Source organism: Heptranchias perlo, chromosome 31 (genome assembly GCF_035084215.1).
Source record: "Heptranchias perlo isolate sHepPer1 chromosome 31, sHepPer1.hap1, whole genome shotgun sequence".
Lineage (NCBI taxonomy): Eukaryota > Metazoa > Chordata > Chondrichthyes > Hexanchiformes > Hexanchidae > Heptranchias > Heptranchias perlo.
The window spans coordinates 32948635-32963636 of NC_090355.1; the positions used below are offsets into that span (position 1 = coordinate 32948635).

A 15002-nucleotide genomic window follows, 5' to 3' on the forward strand; every position below is an offset into this window, starting at 1 on the left:
TAGCTATATGGAAAATTTGGAGCTATTATGCAATCATTTAAGATGATTGACCCAGTGGAATCACAAGCAGGCACCTGCAGTCTCTAATACAATGTATTTCCTACTCTCGCAAATACTCTGTACTTCAAAACGCATTCATATCCCTGTAGTGGGTCCCAGGCCTTTTTGCCAATATAATTTAGTACCCATGATGTGATGTGTTTGAGGTCTCCCAACAATCTGTAACTCAGACAGAGACTGAGCATTCAGCCAACATTCATCATCTTCATAATCAGTGCACCTGACCACTGAACTGAAGCTGGCTGCACTGGACAAGTCCCTTTCCACTCCCTATCAGCTTTTTTGGGTATTCATAAAAGCCTTTTTGGGTGTGGGAGTTATTGCCTAACAGCATCTTCAGACCTGCAAGTGGAGCCCTTGTTGAAAAGCATTTATGACCACCAGTGTCAATAAGGACTAGGAGAGAGCTCTGGTTATCAGGTCACTCTTTCCCTTTTCAACCTGTTAGTTAGAGTTGAATTATTCTTGAAAGAACTATCTTGTTGCTTTTTTTAACCTCCTTTAGTTATGAATGATCTAAGCAATTTCAAAAATCTGTTTATTACTTAGTTGTTCGATAATTAATTATTGTGCTCGGCCTTTGCTGTAATTACTTCTCAGCTAATCAAAGCCTGCCAGTCTGCTGTTCTGGAAGTTGGATTCATCCTGGCTGCATGAATAAATCTACTAGTAATACACTCATCTGGTAGCATTTAACTGCAGTGCCTGCACACTGGGATATCTACTGATAACTCCTAAAGACAAAAATTCTGAAACTACAGTAATTTAACAAAATTCATTAGTACCTTCTGAAATTTTTTTTAAAAATGTAACATGGTGGGTGGAGGCTAGTTTTTGGTAAATAGTGGTAAGTAGGCATTCGCCCTGTGTAGAAGTTGTGAGAGACCTCACAGTTGAGAAAGTAATCCAGTGCTTTTATGATTTTCATTGAAAGGGTTCTTTCATATTTATATTGTTTTCATCCAGTATGGAGAAAATTATTTTGTCGATGTACTGGTCCTGGATCTGATGCTGAACATTTTGAGCCCATTCTTAATACTGCCATATTGACTTTAAGCAGTTAGAGATCCACAATAAGTTATGGAAATAGCAGTGACAAAAGAATAGGCGCTACGTTATTTAAATTTGCCCCAAAAGTCCAACTGCTTCAGACTCGCACTCCTGTAGATCCTCGACCTTGAGTCTGTCGAATACTCCATCTGTTTTCTAATATTCAGGAAGATAGCTCAGCACTTATCCAAGCTGTAAATTGTTGGTAGGGGTGGATGCTTCCTCTCCTAGCACCTATTTAATTTACTTGCCTACTAGTCTGACCTTCCTCATAAAACCAGGGGAAATAATCCACACACCGACTTCTAAAAAAAATTGAGTGTTCTATAAAAACTGGACTGTGAATTATAACTGTGACTAATTTCAGCAGCAGAAGTATTCTTACAGCTGTTTTTATAAACCTGATGAAGTCTTTTGTCAGAATCTGGTCTGGAATTCAAGTAAGCTGAAGGGTATTTACTAATTTCCAAATCTTTGCTGATTCGATCAGTCTGGTATTTGAGTTTGAGAACAGAAACCAGGCTGAATGTTTGTTACAGGGAAACTAGAATTTTTTTTTTCTTTTTTGAACTTTTGTATTTAAATCAGAGTTTGATCACCTTTCTGTTTCCAATTGAAACCATCCACAGCCGACTGATGGTACCAATCTGTGCTTCGGCTCCATTTTCTATTTTCTAAAGTCAGTATTGAGTCTTGTACATCTATAAACATAAAGGAAATTGTAATTTAATTATTGTGGGACATGGTGCAGAAATGGTCCTGCTTGAAGAGGATGATGCAAGACATTGGAAGGAAGAAAAAACACTGCATGTCGGGGAGAAGAAAATATATTTGCAGAAAGCAAAATGAGTTAAACCTTTGTGCCTCAAAGCTCGTGATCCTAATTTTAGTGCCAAAATTGTGTTGCTACTTGTTATAAAATGATCTCCTGGTCCTGACAATATAATAGTGTCTGAAGAAAATCATTAATTGACAACAGTGTGAGAAGTTTGACAAAATTAAGCTGGTAGTTAGTACTTTCCTTTGTGAATGGGTAATGCTAATCAGAAATTGTCCAGTTCTGAAATTCATCCCTGAACTGTCCAAACACAAAGGCATGACCTCAGTTATAATCTCCCCCCTCCTCCATTGCTACTTAGCCGCACTCTGGCGAGCTGCAAAGTAAAGTCAACAAACTTCACACTGGGGAAGGGGGGGGGGGGGGGGAAGAGGTGGTTGAAAAGAAGAAACAAATGAAGAGTGTCCCAGCATACTGGTCTTGTGTGCCTCCTGACTAGCTGAGAGCATTGGTGGTGTGAGGACTTTGGGGCTGGCCACTTACACTCACCGCCTTGGCTGGAGGAAGTGTGTGATGGTGGTTGTGGAGAAGAATCGGTAAGGAGAGAATGGGGCAGATGATTTATATCCAGAAAAAACCAGAGGGAGCATTTCAATTTTAAATTATGCTTGATTTTAAAAACCATATTGACTTGAAAATGCGATGCAAGCAGTAAAAAAAAAACAAATTCCTCATCTTTTCGTAGAGAGGAAGTTCAGGAGAATTGTGTTCGTTGGAAGAAGAAATTCAGTTTCATCTGCAAGATGAGTGCAAATCCAGCAACTGGTGTACTGGATCCCTGTATCTGCAGAGTATCTGTACGGAAGGTAGGTACCTTGGAACTCCGAACTTCTCAGAATAATTCTTTGTACTGTGTGATGAAACATGTTTTTACTTTTTGGTAAATGTTATGCATGTTTGTTTTGTGAAATGCGCCATTGCCTCATGTTCAACACTGGTGAATTCAGTTGACCTGAGATGAGATATGTAGGGCAAAGCTTCCTTTATCTGAGCAGCTTTTCTTTCTCTTTGTTTCTTTATCAGTTTCTTATAGAGGAAAAACTCTGCCCAGATGCAGCTTAATCTTAAACTTCAGAAGAATGCTTAGTGCCTTGACCATCCTGTGTGCTCCTGGAGAATTGATCAATTGATCTTGAAATATGGACAGTTTTGTGCTGTGCCTTGCGTTTGTGAGAAACTTGATTCCACATTATGTTCATCAGAGAAAAGAGACTTTGTCTTAAGTGTCTGGGATGGATTTAAGATCCCATAGCTGTAAGGGTGGTATTCTAACCTGTTGTTTCACCCAGTTATTACCTGTTGTGTTTAATAATTTTTAAATACACAGCTTGTTCCACTTCTTCACCTCCCCCAAACTCTTTCCCTATTGCGAATTCCAGGTGAAACATAAAGAATTTTCTGTAGGAATTTTTTTTAATGCCCTGCTCAAAAAAACTGCCTGTGTTGCTGCATTCTCTTTATAAGTAAATTGTCCTGCGCATCCCCATGGACATTTTGGAGCTGAGATGTCAATTGGTAGATTTTGTGTGAATTCATGTGAGATTTTCATGATTCATCCAAATTTTTAACCAACTTTTTCTATTCCCTTTAAAACACTTGCAATCTTTAAAACATACTTATATTCATGACTGTTCATATATTTTAATCATTTCTGTAATCCATATAATATTTAATAGTCATGACAGTCCTTCTCTTCCAGTCAAAGCCTTTCAGGTAGGAACATTGTTGAATTTGTTTGGAAATATAAACTAACTTTTCCCTGTTTGAAATACTTCATGTAAAACTAACCTTCAGTAAGAAAGGCATTTCTGGAGCCCATTCAAACACATGACCGTGCACTAGAGTAAATCTTCATGTGTCCATCCTGAGAGCCGTACGAAATGCTAAGAATAGAGTTTGTAAAGATTAATTGTCGCTCCTTCCTGTTTTGTTGCAGGAACTGAAAGGCGGAAAGACGTTCTCTAAGGTAAGATTACATATTTTTGTGCAGATAGTGACATGTAAGCTATAGACTTGAGGGTGTGTGGTAAAGCTGCGGGGCTCACACGGTCAGGATGTTTGCATTATATGTGACTCAAATCAGTGAGTAATACAATAGGCATTTGACAGGAAACCACTTTGCGTTGGGCATCGAGACTACTCCTCACCATTTTTGTTAACTGTGTTTTCAACCCCAATTTCCTCCTTTTCCAACTCCACTGAAAATGAAATGAAGGCGGGTGGGGTGGGGAGAAATGCTTCTTCCTGACTGAAGAATGCAGCTCTAACCAAAGTGAGTAAACAGGAACCTTTGATTCAGGTGGTAGCATTTTTGCTTCTGGTCAGAAGTTTGTGGGTTCAAGACCCCCCTCCAGAACTTGAGCATATAATCTCAACTGATACTGCAGTGCAGTAATGAGTGAATATTGCACTTGCGTAGGCAATGTCCTTTGGACAAGATGTTAAACCAAAGCTCATCTGCATGTTCCACTGGTTCAGGTGGACATTAAAGATGCCGAAGAATAGCTTGGGAGTTCTCCTGTTACATTCCTCACTTACCCAAGACTGCTTTTTAAAAAAAAAACCTCAGATTATTTGGTCATTCATCCCCTTCCTGTTTGTGGGATCTAACTATGTGCAAAATGCCATGTTTACTTGCGTATGTGCGTTCACAGTAATTGTATTTGAAGCACTTTGAGATATTTTTGAGAAATATGACACAGTTCTATATGAATGCAACTTTTTTTGTTTCCTCACCATAATAACTTGGTGAGATTGAGAAATGCAGTAGATTGGGGAAAATTGAACATGCATGCTGTCACTCTATTTGTGCCAGGAATTGGAGCTGCTAGCACTTTGCTCCTTTGCCCTGCTTACTGCAATACGTTTTATACCTCTTTACAAAAGCATACAGATATATTGGTGAACTAATTAAAATAACATTTTACAGTAATATTTTAACATTTTCCATTGTCCCTGAAAGGAATAAATTGAACGGTTCTCTCATCAATGCAGTCTTTAACAGTGACATAATTTTTCCAACAGTCAACAATATGTTGCCAGTTGCCGTTGCTATGGTGAAGCTGCAAGATAGCAGTCGATGTGAACACGTATTTTTGCTTCCAGTGTGACCTCAATTGGTTATTGGATATGCATCAAATTTGTCATTGGACTATTTTGAAGGATTGTGTTGCTACAAATAGTGAATACTCACCTGGAGACCAATCTCTTCCAAGGCAGTAATTGCTGACATGTTCCTAATTGTTCTTGAAAAATAATATGACAGTGCTGTCTGTGTTGGTGTGCGAACAGTTCAGTTAATTTAAATAACAGGGGCTGCATAATAGCATTCTGCACTGTGGCTAAGGGAGAGAAGGGTTCCTATAGTACATAATATTTTACACCATTTCCATGCTGAGCAAGCATTTTAAAATCAGTCTGGTATTTTAAGAGGGGTTCTGTCTTTCAATGTTCAGTGTTCAGTCTGGGCTGTTTCATTTAACCCGCGATTTTAATGGACTTGCTAGATTTTTTTTTTCTCTTCTCGAATGCACTCTTCCCCCACTTTTTAAAAAAAACACACACAAAATCCTGTTTGCTGCTGTTCTTCCTGCTCTGGCTTTCAGGGTCGGTTGGTCCGGAACACTTCATGTCTCTAACTGATTCTGTGAGTTTTACAGTTTTACATTAGGAAATGCGCTGCATCCGATACCTTGGCTCAAAGTTGGCAAAGTCTGGAAGGTCGATTAAATTTGAATGTGTATTAAAGTTAGAAATTAAACGAGGAATCGTGTACCTGGGCTCCAGTATTCTTGTGCCAGAGTTACCCATTTGTCCACTTTTTATTTTCACGAACACTGAAGATTCATATCAAGCACCAGATAGTGAATGATGCCAAAGCAGCATTTTGAATACCAGTTTGTACTCTAATCAAAAAGTTGACCAGTGAAAAAGGTGTTTGGTTTTGCCGATGCCTCTAAAAAAGGTAACATTGCTCTTATTGTTTCACAAGCTTACATTAATCTATGGAAGGTGGATTTACATTGCTTCTCCATTGTTCTGGATTGTGCCAGATTGAACGTGTTAAACAGCAGAAAATCAAATCTCTTTCCCCACCCCCCCCCGCCTCCCCCAAGTAATTTTCAATTATTTTTCTTTCCTCCTCTGTTCTCAATTATCTTAATCCTTCCCTTGCTCCCCAACATTCTAGCTGATTACCTCTTTGCCATTACCTTCTGTTAAGCAGTTGCACATCCAGGATTTTACACTCCAATACTGCTTCCTAGATTAGTCAACAGGAAGCAGTGCTTGGAGGTAGGTTCGATGGCTCTGCATCCCACCCTGGGAATAAGCTCACCCAACATCTCAACTGTGAATGGATCATGCCCACTGTATAGATACATTCCACATTTTCAGCATATGTTTGCCTTCAACTTTTATCTTAAAAGAATCTGACAAATAAAGTTACAAGTTCTTCACCCAGCATTTACTTGCAGTTGGCAAGTTTCTCTCCATTAAATTGCCCTGGTTTCTCTTGAATAACAAGAAGCTGCCAAGTGCCCCCAGCCTAAGATGGAAATAATTGTGCAGCATGCAGATAATGTGCCACTCTCCTTACAAACTCAAATGTCAAGAATCCACTTGACTTTTTGGAGGCTTGTGCCAATGCCTGGACATGGACTAAATTATTGAGCAACTTCTGAGGCATGCATTTTTGGGAAACTAAAACTCATGCCATTCTTGTGTCGATGCTGGTTTTCTATGTGCCTCTGTCCAGCCCCAATTATTAGACATTCATCTGTTAGCAGGAGTACGAAAGTTACACTGTCCATTCTACAGTTGATAAATCAATGCTTTCATAAGTGCCAAGAAAAATGCTAACATCTTGTACTGGTTTGTGGAAATCTGTGAAAGCTTGAATTGTTCTTTTCATCGTGAGTTAAGAGGAAGTTTGATTTTCTAAAACAGTATTTACTGCTCTCCTATAATAGGTTCAGGAGAGACTGGGACAATGACTCTCTTGTTTCAATGTGAAATGACCTCCCCTAAACAGTATCGCATAGTCTAAAATTGTCAGTTTAATCAGCACTGTTAACAAGGATATGCAATTAAACTCCATCAGTGGCAAACACCTGCATGTAGATCTGGGATAACCCATTAAATGGTACGTGCTGCCTGAGGACATTTTACTGATGGTGAGGCTTTTAAAAGTAATGAGAACTGAATCCTCTGGATACTTTTTTAAAAAAAAATAAAGCACATTACTTATGATAATGTGACACCTGCACATAAAACACAGACATAGGAATTCCTTGTTGTGCATTACAGTTGTAGGAACCCATGCCTTGCTTGCATCGATGTCCAAGTACATATAGAGGAATCTGGTTATATTGAGAAAAACGGTCAACTTTGGATAACTTGAACCGTTTAAGTCCTCTGAATCTGAATCTGGAGCTGGTCTTGTAGCTTTGTACACATCATCTTTCCTTTATAAGTAAAGAATATTAGTTTTCAATTTTTGCTGTTCATATTTCTCGAACAATTACTGCGCATTATTGCAATGATGCCTCTTGCAGCTGACAGCAGAGGTGGGGAGGAACGGGGTTACTAAGACACTAACAATCTGGGCTGCTCGTGTGACTATGTTTTATTAAATCATCCCTTTTTAAATTTATAATCCTGTATCTATAGTGTGTATATTGAATAACAGATAGCTGGGAGAGTGGTAGTGGTCTGTATCTCAATATATTAAGTTACACCAAATTCCACTTATCTAACTGCAGTTTTCATAATGTGATTTTAATGTGTGGGTGGGGGAAAAATGATCAGATAGTAGATGGTTAGCAGCAAGATAAGAATTGATAGTTTAAAATGACTGGCTTGACCCACACATGTGTTATTCAGCACTGTGCAGATCAATTTAACAATAAATATTGTTTACAGATATACTGTATGAATAGTCCTCCCCATCCTTAAAACAGCAACACATCCTGACTCCAGACATACCTACAGCCTTAACAAAAAAGGGGTGCAGTTTTTTTTTTCTATTGAGAAACCTAACTGAAGGACTTAAGCCCATAGTGCAAGACACCTCCCAGGTTGTGCTACTCACAGCTTTAACCAGCTAAACCCATGGTACGGGACAGCTTTATAGAAAGTATTTTCACATCCGTGTCCTTTCCTTTGACATTTATTTTATTCAGAAGTTTTTCAAAATATTTTGTGAAACCACATTTAGATTTTCATAAAAATATGGTGTCTTTTTCCAGCTTCTTTGGTACTTTGTTTACATGGAGAGTCTGTGCCATAATCAGGGTTTATTATTCAAATCCACTCGGATGAATTTAGTGTATCCCTGTTTTTTTTGGGCTGTAATAGCTCTTGGAACAGCTCCATAGCCATAAACAAGCGTTTGCACAATTTGTTTGCACATATGCAAGCAATATAATGGATCTTTTATTTAATTTTGTTTAAAATGAAGCTGTGGCCGGAATATGCAGTAGGATGAATTATGCTGATGCAATAGGAGATGTGTCTGTGAGTCTCGCTTGCTATTTATCATTCCATAAATAAACCTCTGAGATGGGTTTCTTTTAAGCTTCCATCAATTTTCTTCCCCTTCATCAACAAATGTCAGATTTTGGTCTTGGTCTGTCCTCCATATTCACATTCTTGATTCAGCTAAATGTCTAGCAGTTTCTGGAAGCTGGATGTTTCTCCTTAACTTGTGTTTCTATGACAGTTCTAAACTGTTTTTGGTTCAGTGCAGAATTGGTGTTTTAGTTAGCTTAGAAAACTAATAGTGCAGGTTTAAAGTCTGAGTTTTCAAATGCTTAGCAAAGTGCAAGTGTTGTTTGGTTTATAAGTTGTAGCTGCTGGAAGTGATTACAGATCATCTTTCTCTGTTGCTATGCATACCCAATCCTGCATGTTCAGTGTACTTTGTTGGTTGAGAGCTGCTGCCACATAAGCATTGTTTCACCATACTTTCTGGGAAAGTCATACTTGTTTGCATTGATTTCAGTCCAATGTGATTTCCCTGTCGATGCAACTTTCTTTTGCTGTGGGAGGAAATTGAAGTTAAGGTTTAAGGAATTAAATTAGAACTAGCCAGTTGTCTACAATAATGAGGTGGAGATGCCGGTGATGGACTGGGGTTGACAATTGTAAACAATTTTACAACACCAAGTTATAGTCCAGCAATTTTATTTTAAATTCACAAGCTTTCAGAGATTTTCTCCTTCCTCAGGCAAATGTTTCCTGAGGAAGGAGAAAATCTCCGAAAGCTTGTGAATTTAAAATAAAATTGCTGGACTATAACTTGGTGTTGTAAAATTGTTTACAATAATGAGAATAGACCTATAGCTTGTTTGCAGGTGTGAACTTCAGCATAAGAAGATTTTGGATGTCTGTCTATATTTGGGTGTACATGGGTGTGGGTGTCTCTCCGAGTTGTTTATTTCTGTGAAGGTAAGGCTGTCTCCAGTAATGATGGTGAATCCAGTAGAGTGTTTTAGAAAGAGTATGAAAATATTAATGAACTAGTGTGCCAATATGAGGGTAAATCGGATTTGATTTCTGTGGTAATTTTGTTTTGTTTTTTTCCCCACCTACCAGCTTGGGTTTGCTGACCTCAATCTAGCGGAGTTTGCAGGTTCAGGCTCCACTGCACGTTGCTGTTTATTGGAGGGCTATGACACAAAGAATACTCGACAGGACAACTCTATCCTTAAGGTACTGTTGGAGAGAGAGGATTCTGAGGCTTAAAACAGAATATATTTTTTAAAATGTGCATGTTAAACCAAGACCTTGTGTGCCTGCCCAGATGGATGTAAAAAAAAATCTCATGGCACTATTCGAAGAGGAGTACGGGAGTTCTTCTGGTGTCCTGGCTAAAATTCCCCTCTCAATCAATACCACCAAAAACAGATTGTTTATTTCATTGTTGTTTGTGACACTTTGTGCAAATTCGCTGTGTTTCCCTACACACAACAGCGACTGTGCTTCAAAAATGATTTGTTTGCTGTGAAAGGCACTATACAAATGCAAATTTGTCTTTTATAGATAATTAGTCAAAAACCTGGTAGTAACTTGATAATTGTTGATCCTTACTGCAAGTCCCAAGAAGCTTTTTATCTAGTTTAAAAGCTAAGGATTAAACTTGCTCATTTCTGAAACATCATTTTGTGTAACATGTGATTTATATCAAAATGTTAATTGTATTCAGGTGATGTGTGTCAATTGGGGACTCTCTTGTATCCTTTTTATATGAACGCTTATCTAGGGTGTGGTGTGTGTGTAAGGGGGATCTCTGTGAATAAAGGCTTGGAAGCAATTGAAGACCTTGCTCTAGTATTCTATCCTTCAACACTTGTAAATTGCTATCCAATTTATGACATAGCAATTTTTTGTTTAAAACATGCTAATAGGAGGTTTGCTGTGCAGACTGTATAGTGCAGATCACCACACCACCAGCAAAAAGAAAACAAAGTCTGCTCAAACTTGCAATACATATTATCAAAATAATGGGGGTCTGGAAGTGATTCTAGAGTTGTGATCTCATGTTTGGGTTTAGGTGACTTCTAACCTCTGGATGAAATTGATGCCTTTTTAATTACTCAGTTATCTATTTAGTTTTATTTAAAAGCTACCTATTTCCCTCAGATTCTCACCTGGCTACTTTTTTAAAAAAAAATCTATCTAGTTTCTTACACAACCTGTTTCTCTTTTCAGGTCACCATAGGTATGCAGCTGTTGTCAGGCGACCCTTGCTTCAAAACGTAAGTGTTGCAATAAAAGTTACCCTACCTTTTGTGTATGGGGTCAGTTCAGTTGTAGCTGCTATAGCTCAATTCACACAGCAAAAAAAAATTCAGCCTGACTTGTGTTTTTCTAGATGCTGGCATAGTTTAAAGGGAATTATGCTCCCTCCATACTTTTATTTACTTTCTTGTTTAAAAAGTAACTCATTTCTACAGCTCAAACTTTTATTTTGAGATGCCACATACCCTATTTGGCTGGCTGTAGTGTTCACTAGAGCCGCTTGTATGTTGATGCTGGGGCACTAGCTGGGTAATGCCCCATGAAGATCTACCGCCAAGCATCAGTTGTTTCTTTGCATTTACCACCATGAAGCAGGATGTGATAGGAGCTGCTTTGCATTTTCTACACCTCCGGCCACTGTTGAGACACAATAAAAGCCAAGTGCTGAACATGGCGGAGGAACGTTCACTCCTTTATGTTATAGTGCGGCATTGACACAGATTGCAAATAGGAACTTGGAATGATATACATTTTTAAAAATGTATTACTAATGCAATTTAACAATGGTAGGGCTCTTTTTAAAGGAGAGTGCTTTCCTGCCTTCATTTACAAACAGAGACTTTAAACGAATACCCCACAGTGTCATCGCTGTGAAGGCTTCTGAATGAATTGTTCAGTTTGAGAGTGTGACAATATATCTCTTATTCTCTGCCCACTCACCTCCAACTTAAGTGGCAAAATGGCTAAATTGTGATTCTCAGTCAGTACCATCAGCAGCTGGTGATGTTGGCCAAGCTGTTGACTGTGAAGAGGTGGTAAAATGGGACCAAAAGTTTTTCAATTTCTTTTACTTAAACTCTTAGAATTGTTAATGTTGATTTGGTTGTCAGAGCAAAGTAATGTAACGGTACCTGATGCTGCAAGTTTAACTAAGCAGGAAAAAGTGATAATCCAAATATCAGAATATGTGTTATGGATGCATTCAGAAGACAATACATCCAATTTGTAAGAATTGCTGAGCAATTGAAACTGGATAGGGGCTGTTTTAACCAGCGTGAAACCTTTCTCTGTACTTTTAGTGTTACAGAAGTTCTTCAGTTTCAAAAAACAGAAGATTTCTAAAAACAAAATGCTTGTTCCCTCTGGGATCTACATCCTGCCAGGTTGACACAGGTTCTTGGATTTTACTCCTCCATACATTAAAAGGCAATCAGTTATTTTTATGCTTTTTCACAGAGCAGCTGCTTGCTTACTTCTAGCAAAAAGGGTGGAGGGAGAATTTTCATAAAATCTATAAAAGTAAACTGCTGTAAGAGGCCCTAATTTGCGTCGATCTTAGCGGCTGTCCCATAGGGCTGTAAATTGAATTTAAAAGTCTAATCGGTTTGTCGCTGTCTGAAGTGGCAGATTGGGATGACCTGAAATCAAGTTTAGTTTTTCAAAGCTTACCATGTGTCAGCAGTAGATTAACTGCAGGAGTAACCCATTCTCTTGGGGGTTGTATCGTGTGGACAAAGATTCAGAAATTGTGCATCTTTCAGAATGTGACCTGCTTTGCAATATGCGGGATCCTGTTAATTGGTTTTAAACTCTCTTACCCGGGGAACTTCCTGTATGGATGAGTTGCTTTCCAAAAATATCCAGTGAGAGTTCAGTGGAGCTGCACGTCACTCTCAATACCAAGTGTAGAAGTTCTACAGTGTCACAATATTTAATGAAGCTTGTCTTTTAAAGAATAAATCCTGACCTCAGTTCTCCCTTCTTTGTAAAGTAGTTATTATTGTGGCAAGCATCTCTTTCTGTTTATTGAATATTTTGAAGCATTGATGATATAGGGGAGCTAACTGGTAAAAGTTGCTGTGTTTATCACCTGGGGGAGCAGAATTAACCTCAAATACAGGGTATTTCAAAGATTTCATGACCATCATTGTGTATTAATTCATGTTCCTTGCTAAATAATTCCTTCAAGGCAGCTCCCTGTAATTTATTGAGATTAAAATAATTTATTAAAATAGGATGTGCTTTTTGATGGTTGACTTTTTTAAAAAGTTAAGCCGTACTGATGGTGAGACCATGTAAAGGATGGTTCTACACATAGATTCTGGAAAGAAAAAAATAATCAAATGGGGTAGGAAAAGTTTCTTGGTAGAGTTTTGCCAGCTGAGTTCTTAAGCGTCACATAATCTATTGTTGCATCTACTGTGATGGATTAAACCCTGGCACCGCTCTTGTTAAATGTGCACTCAATATATTGAACAATAGCTGGTTGACAGCCACCCGATGGCGTTGGGTGACATTTTTCAGATGAAGGTATATACGTCAATTGTCCAGATAATGAACTAAATACTAAAAATACACTTCAGTATTTGTCCTGTTGGCATAGTGACATCAGTGGAATGTGGTAGAGCAGGATCAGCTCAACTGGATCAAATTTGTCTAGTGCTGCACTGTTCAAATGCTGGCTGGTTTGATCACAGGAGTATAAGGAAATGTGACTTTTTGCATATTAAAATTGTAACCAGTTAATCCCTTCAGTTAATTGGCTAAAGTTCTAATAAAAAATGGAGATTGCGAAGAACTGGTTCAATTCTAAGATTATTTTTGCACTAAGAGTAAGGATATTGTTGTTCTAAATCCTCATTTAATTTTATTTCATAGCATTTGACATTGAAGGTTTATGCATTGCTTCTGGAGATCCAATTGAAGTGCGTATATGCTGAAATCTTTAAATTCAGTTCTGAAAGAGTAAATTTGCAAATAACATTAAACCAGAGACCGTGAAGGAGGCTGGTTCCTAATGTGATTAGCTTTTGAGGTTTAAGAAATTTTTCCCCTCCTTTTTTTGTTCAAGAAGCACTAAAAAAAAATCAACATATTTGTCAGAACAACATTTTCCCCCCAATAATTTTCCCATTTTCTCTCCTTGTTTGGAAGGTTCCAGTTATATTCTTGCTTTCCCTGGACTAATCCTCCTGATTAGTGCACATCTCAAACATAAATTGTGTGAATTTTACTCAGGTTATAAAGTAACACAAGAAGACATGTAATGTACATTGTGCAATGCATCAAAATCCATCAGATATCACCACCAAAAAATAGAATCTCACAGTTTACTCCCTGGCCATTTTGTTTGTTTGTTTTTCATATTACATAGAATTAACAGTACAGAAATAGGCCATTTGGCTGTGGTCTGTGCCAGTGTTTATGTTCCACATGAGCCTCCTCCCTCCCTACTTCATCTAACCCTATCAGCATAACCACCTATTCCTTTCTCTCTCATGTATTATCTAGCTTCCCTTTAAATGCATCTATGTTATTCGCCTCAACTACTTCATGTGGTAGCAAGGTCCACATTCTAATCACTCTGTGGGTAAAGAAGTTTCTCCTGAATTCTTTATTGGATTTATTAGTGACTATCTTATATTTAAGATCCCTAGTTTTGGACTCCCCCACAAGTGGAAACATCATCTCTACGTCTACCCTATCAAACACCTTCATACTTTAAGACCTCTATTAGGTTACCCCTGATCCTTCTCTTTTCTAGAGAAAAGAGCCCCTGCCAGTTCAGTCTTTCCTGATGGTTATAACCTCACAGTTCTGGTATCAACCTTGTAAATCTTTTTTGCTCCTTCTCCAGTGCCTTGATATCATTTTTGTAATATTAAGACCAGTGTTCTTCTTTCATGAAATGAGAGACCCATGCTGGCATATAGTTCCATTGGCAACAGTACCCGTGTTTAAATGGCTGCTCTTCCTGTCAGTCCGGACAGTGAGCTTGGCAGCCATCCCTGGTTGGCATTTGCTGACCCAGCACAGACCACAGATGGAAACCTGGGATTTTGCTGTTCTGTTTGGTTCATTGTCACGTTGCATAGTACATTCGCCCTGCTGAACCATTGGAGAATGTCCACGCCGCCTTGTTTGTACAATTTCTGCTTGGCTTGTTGGAGCTCTTCGTGTCACCCACCATTCCCTGACTGAGAGCACCTACAAAGGAGACCTGCTCAGTGAACATCACTCTAACTGGCTGCAAGAAGGTGATACAGGTTGACACATTCTGAATGTCTTCTTCCTCTTTTCCCCACCCTCTGTTTCCAAAAGAAATAGAACTCTGGAAGCACCTCAGTTCCTCAGACAGTTGAGTTTGAGATTGGGAGTTCATGTGAGGATGAATGCAGTGGCTCAATAGTGAGAACTCTCAAAATTATTGTGGGCTTTGAACGTCACAAGTTAAAAATAAAGTAATTGTTCTTTGTTGACGTAGCAACTGTGGCAACAGTCACGAGTTTTACAGGACTGGGCTTAAGGCAAG

At 38.5% G+C, this 15002-nt stretch overlaps 1 protein-coding gene across 2 annotated transcripts in view; it reads left to right on the forward strand.

Moving 5' to 3' along the window:
- The window catches only part of eeig1b (estrogen-induced osteoclastogenesis regulator 1b), a 122428-nt gene that overhangs the window by 82050 nt on the left and 25376 nt on the right, over positions 1-15002 (forward strand). For both annotated transcript variants that reach the window (XM_067969904.1, XM_067969905.1), the window contains exons 2-5: positions 2634-2754; positions 3885-3914; positions 9545-9661; positions 10661-10707. In XM_067969904.1, coding sequence (XP_067826005.1) covers positions 2634-2754; positions 3885-3914; positions 9545-9661; positions 10661-10707 — 315 coding nt within the window. The remainder of the gene's footprint in view (positions 1-2633; positions 2755-3884; positions 3915-9544; positions 9662-10660; positions 10708-15002) is intronic.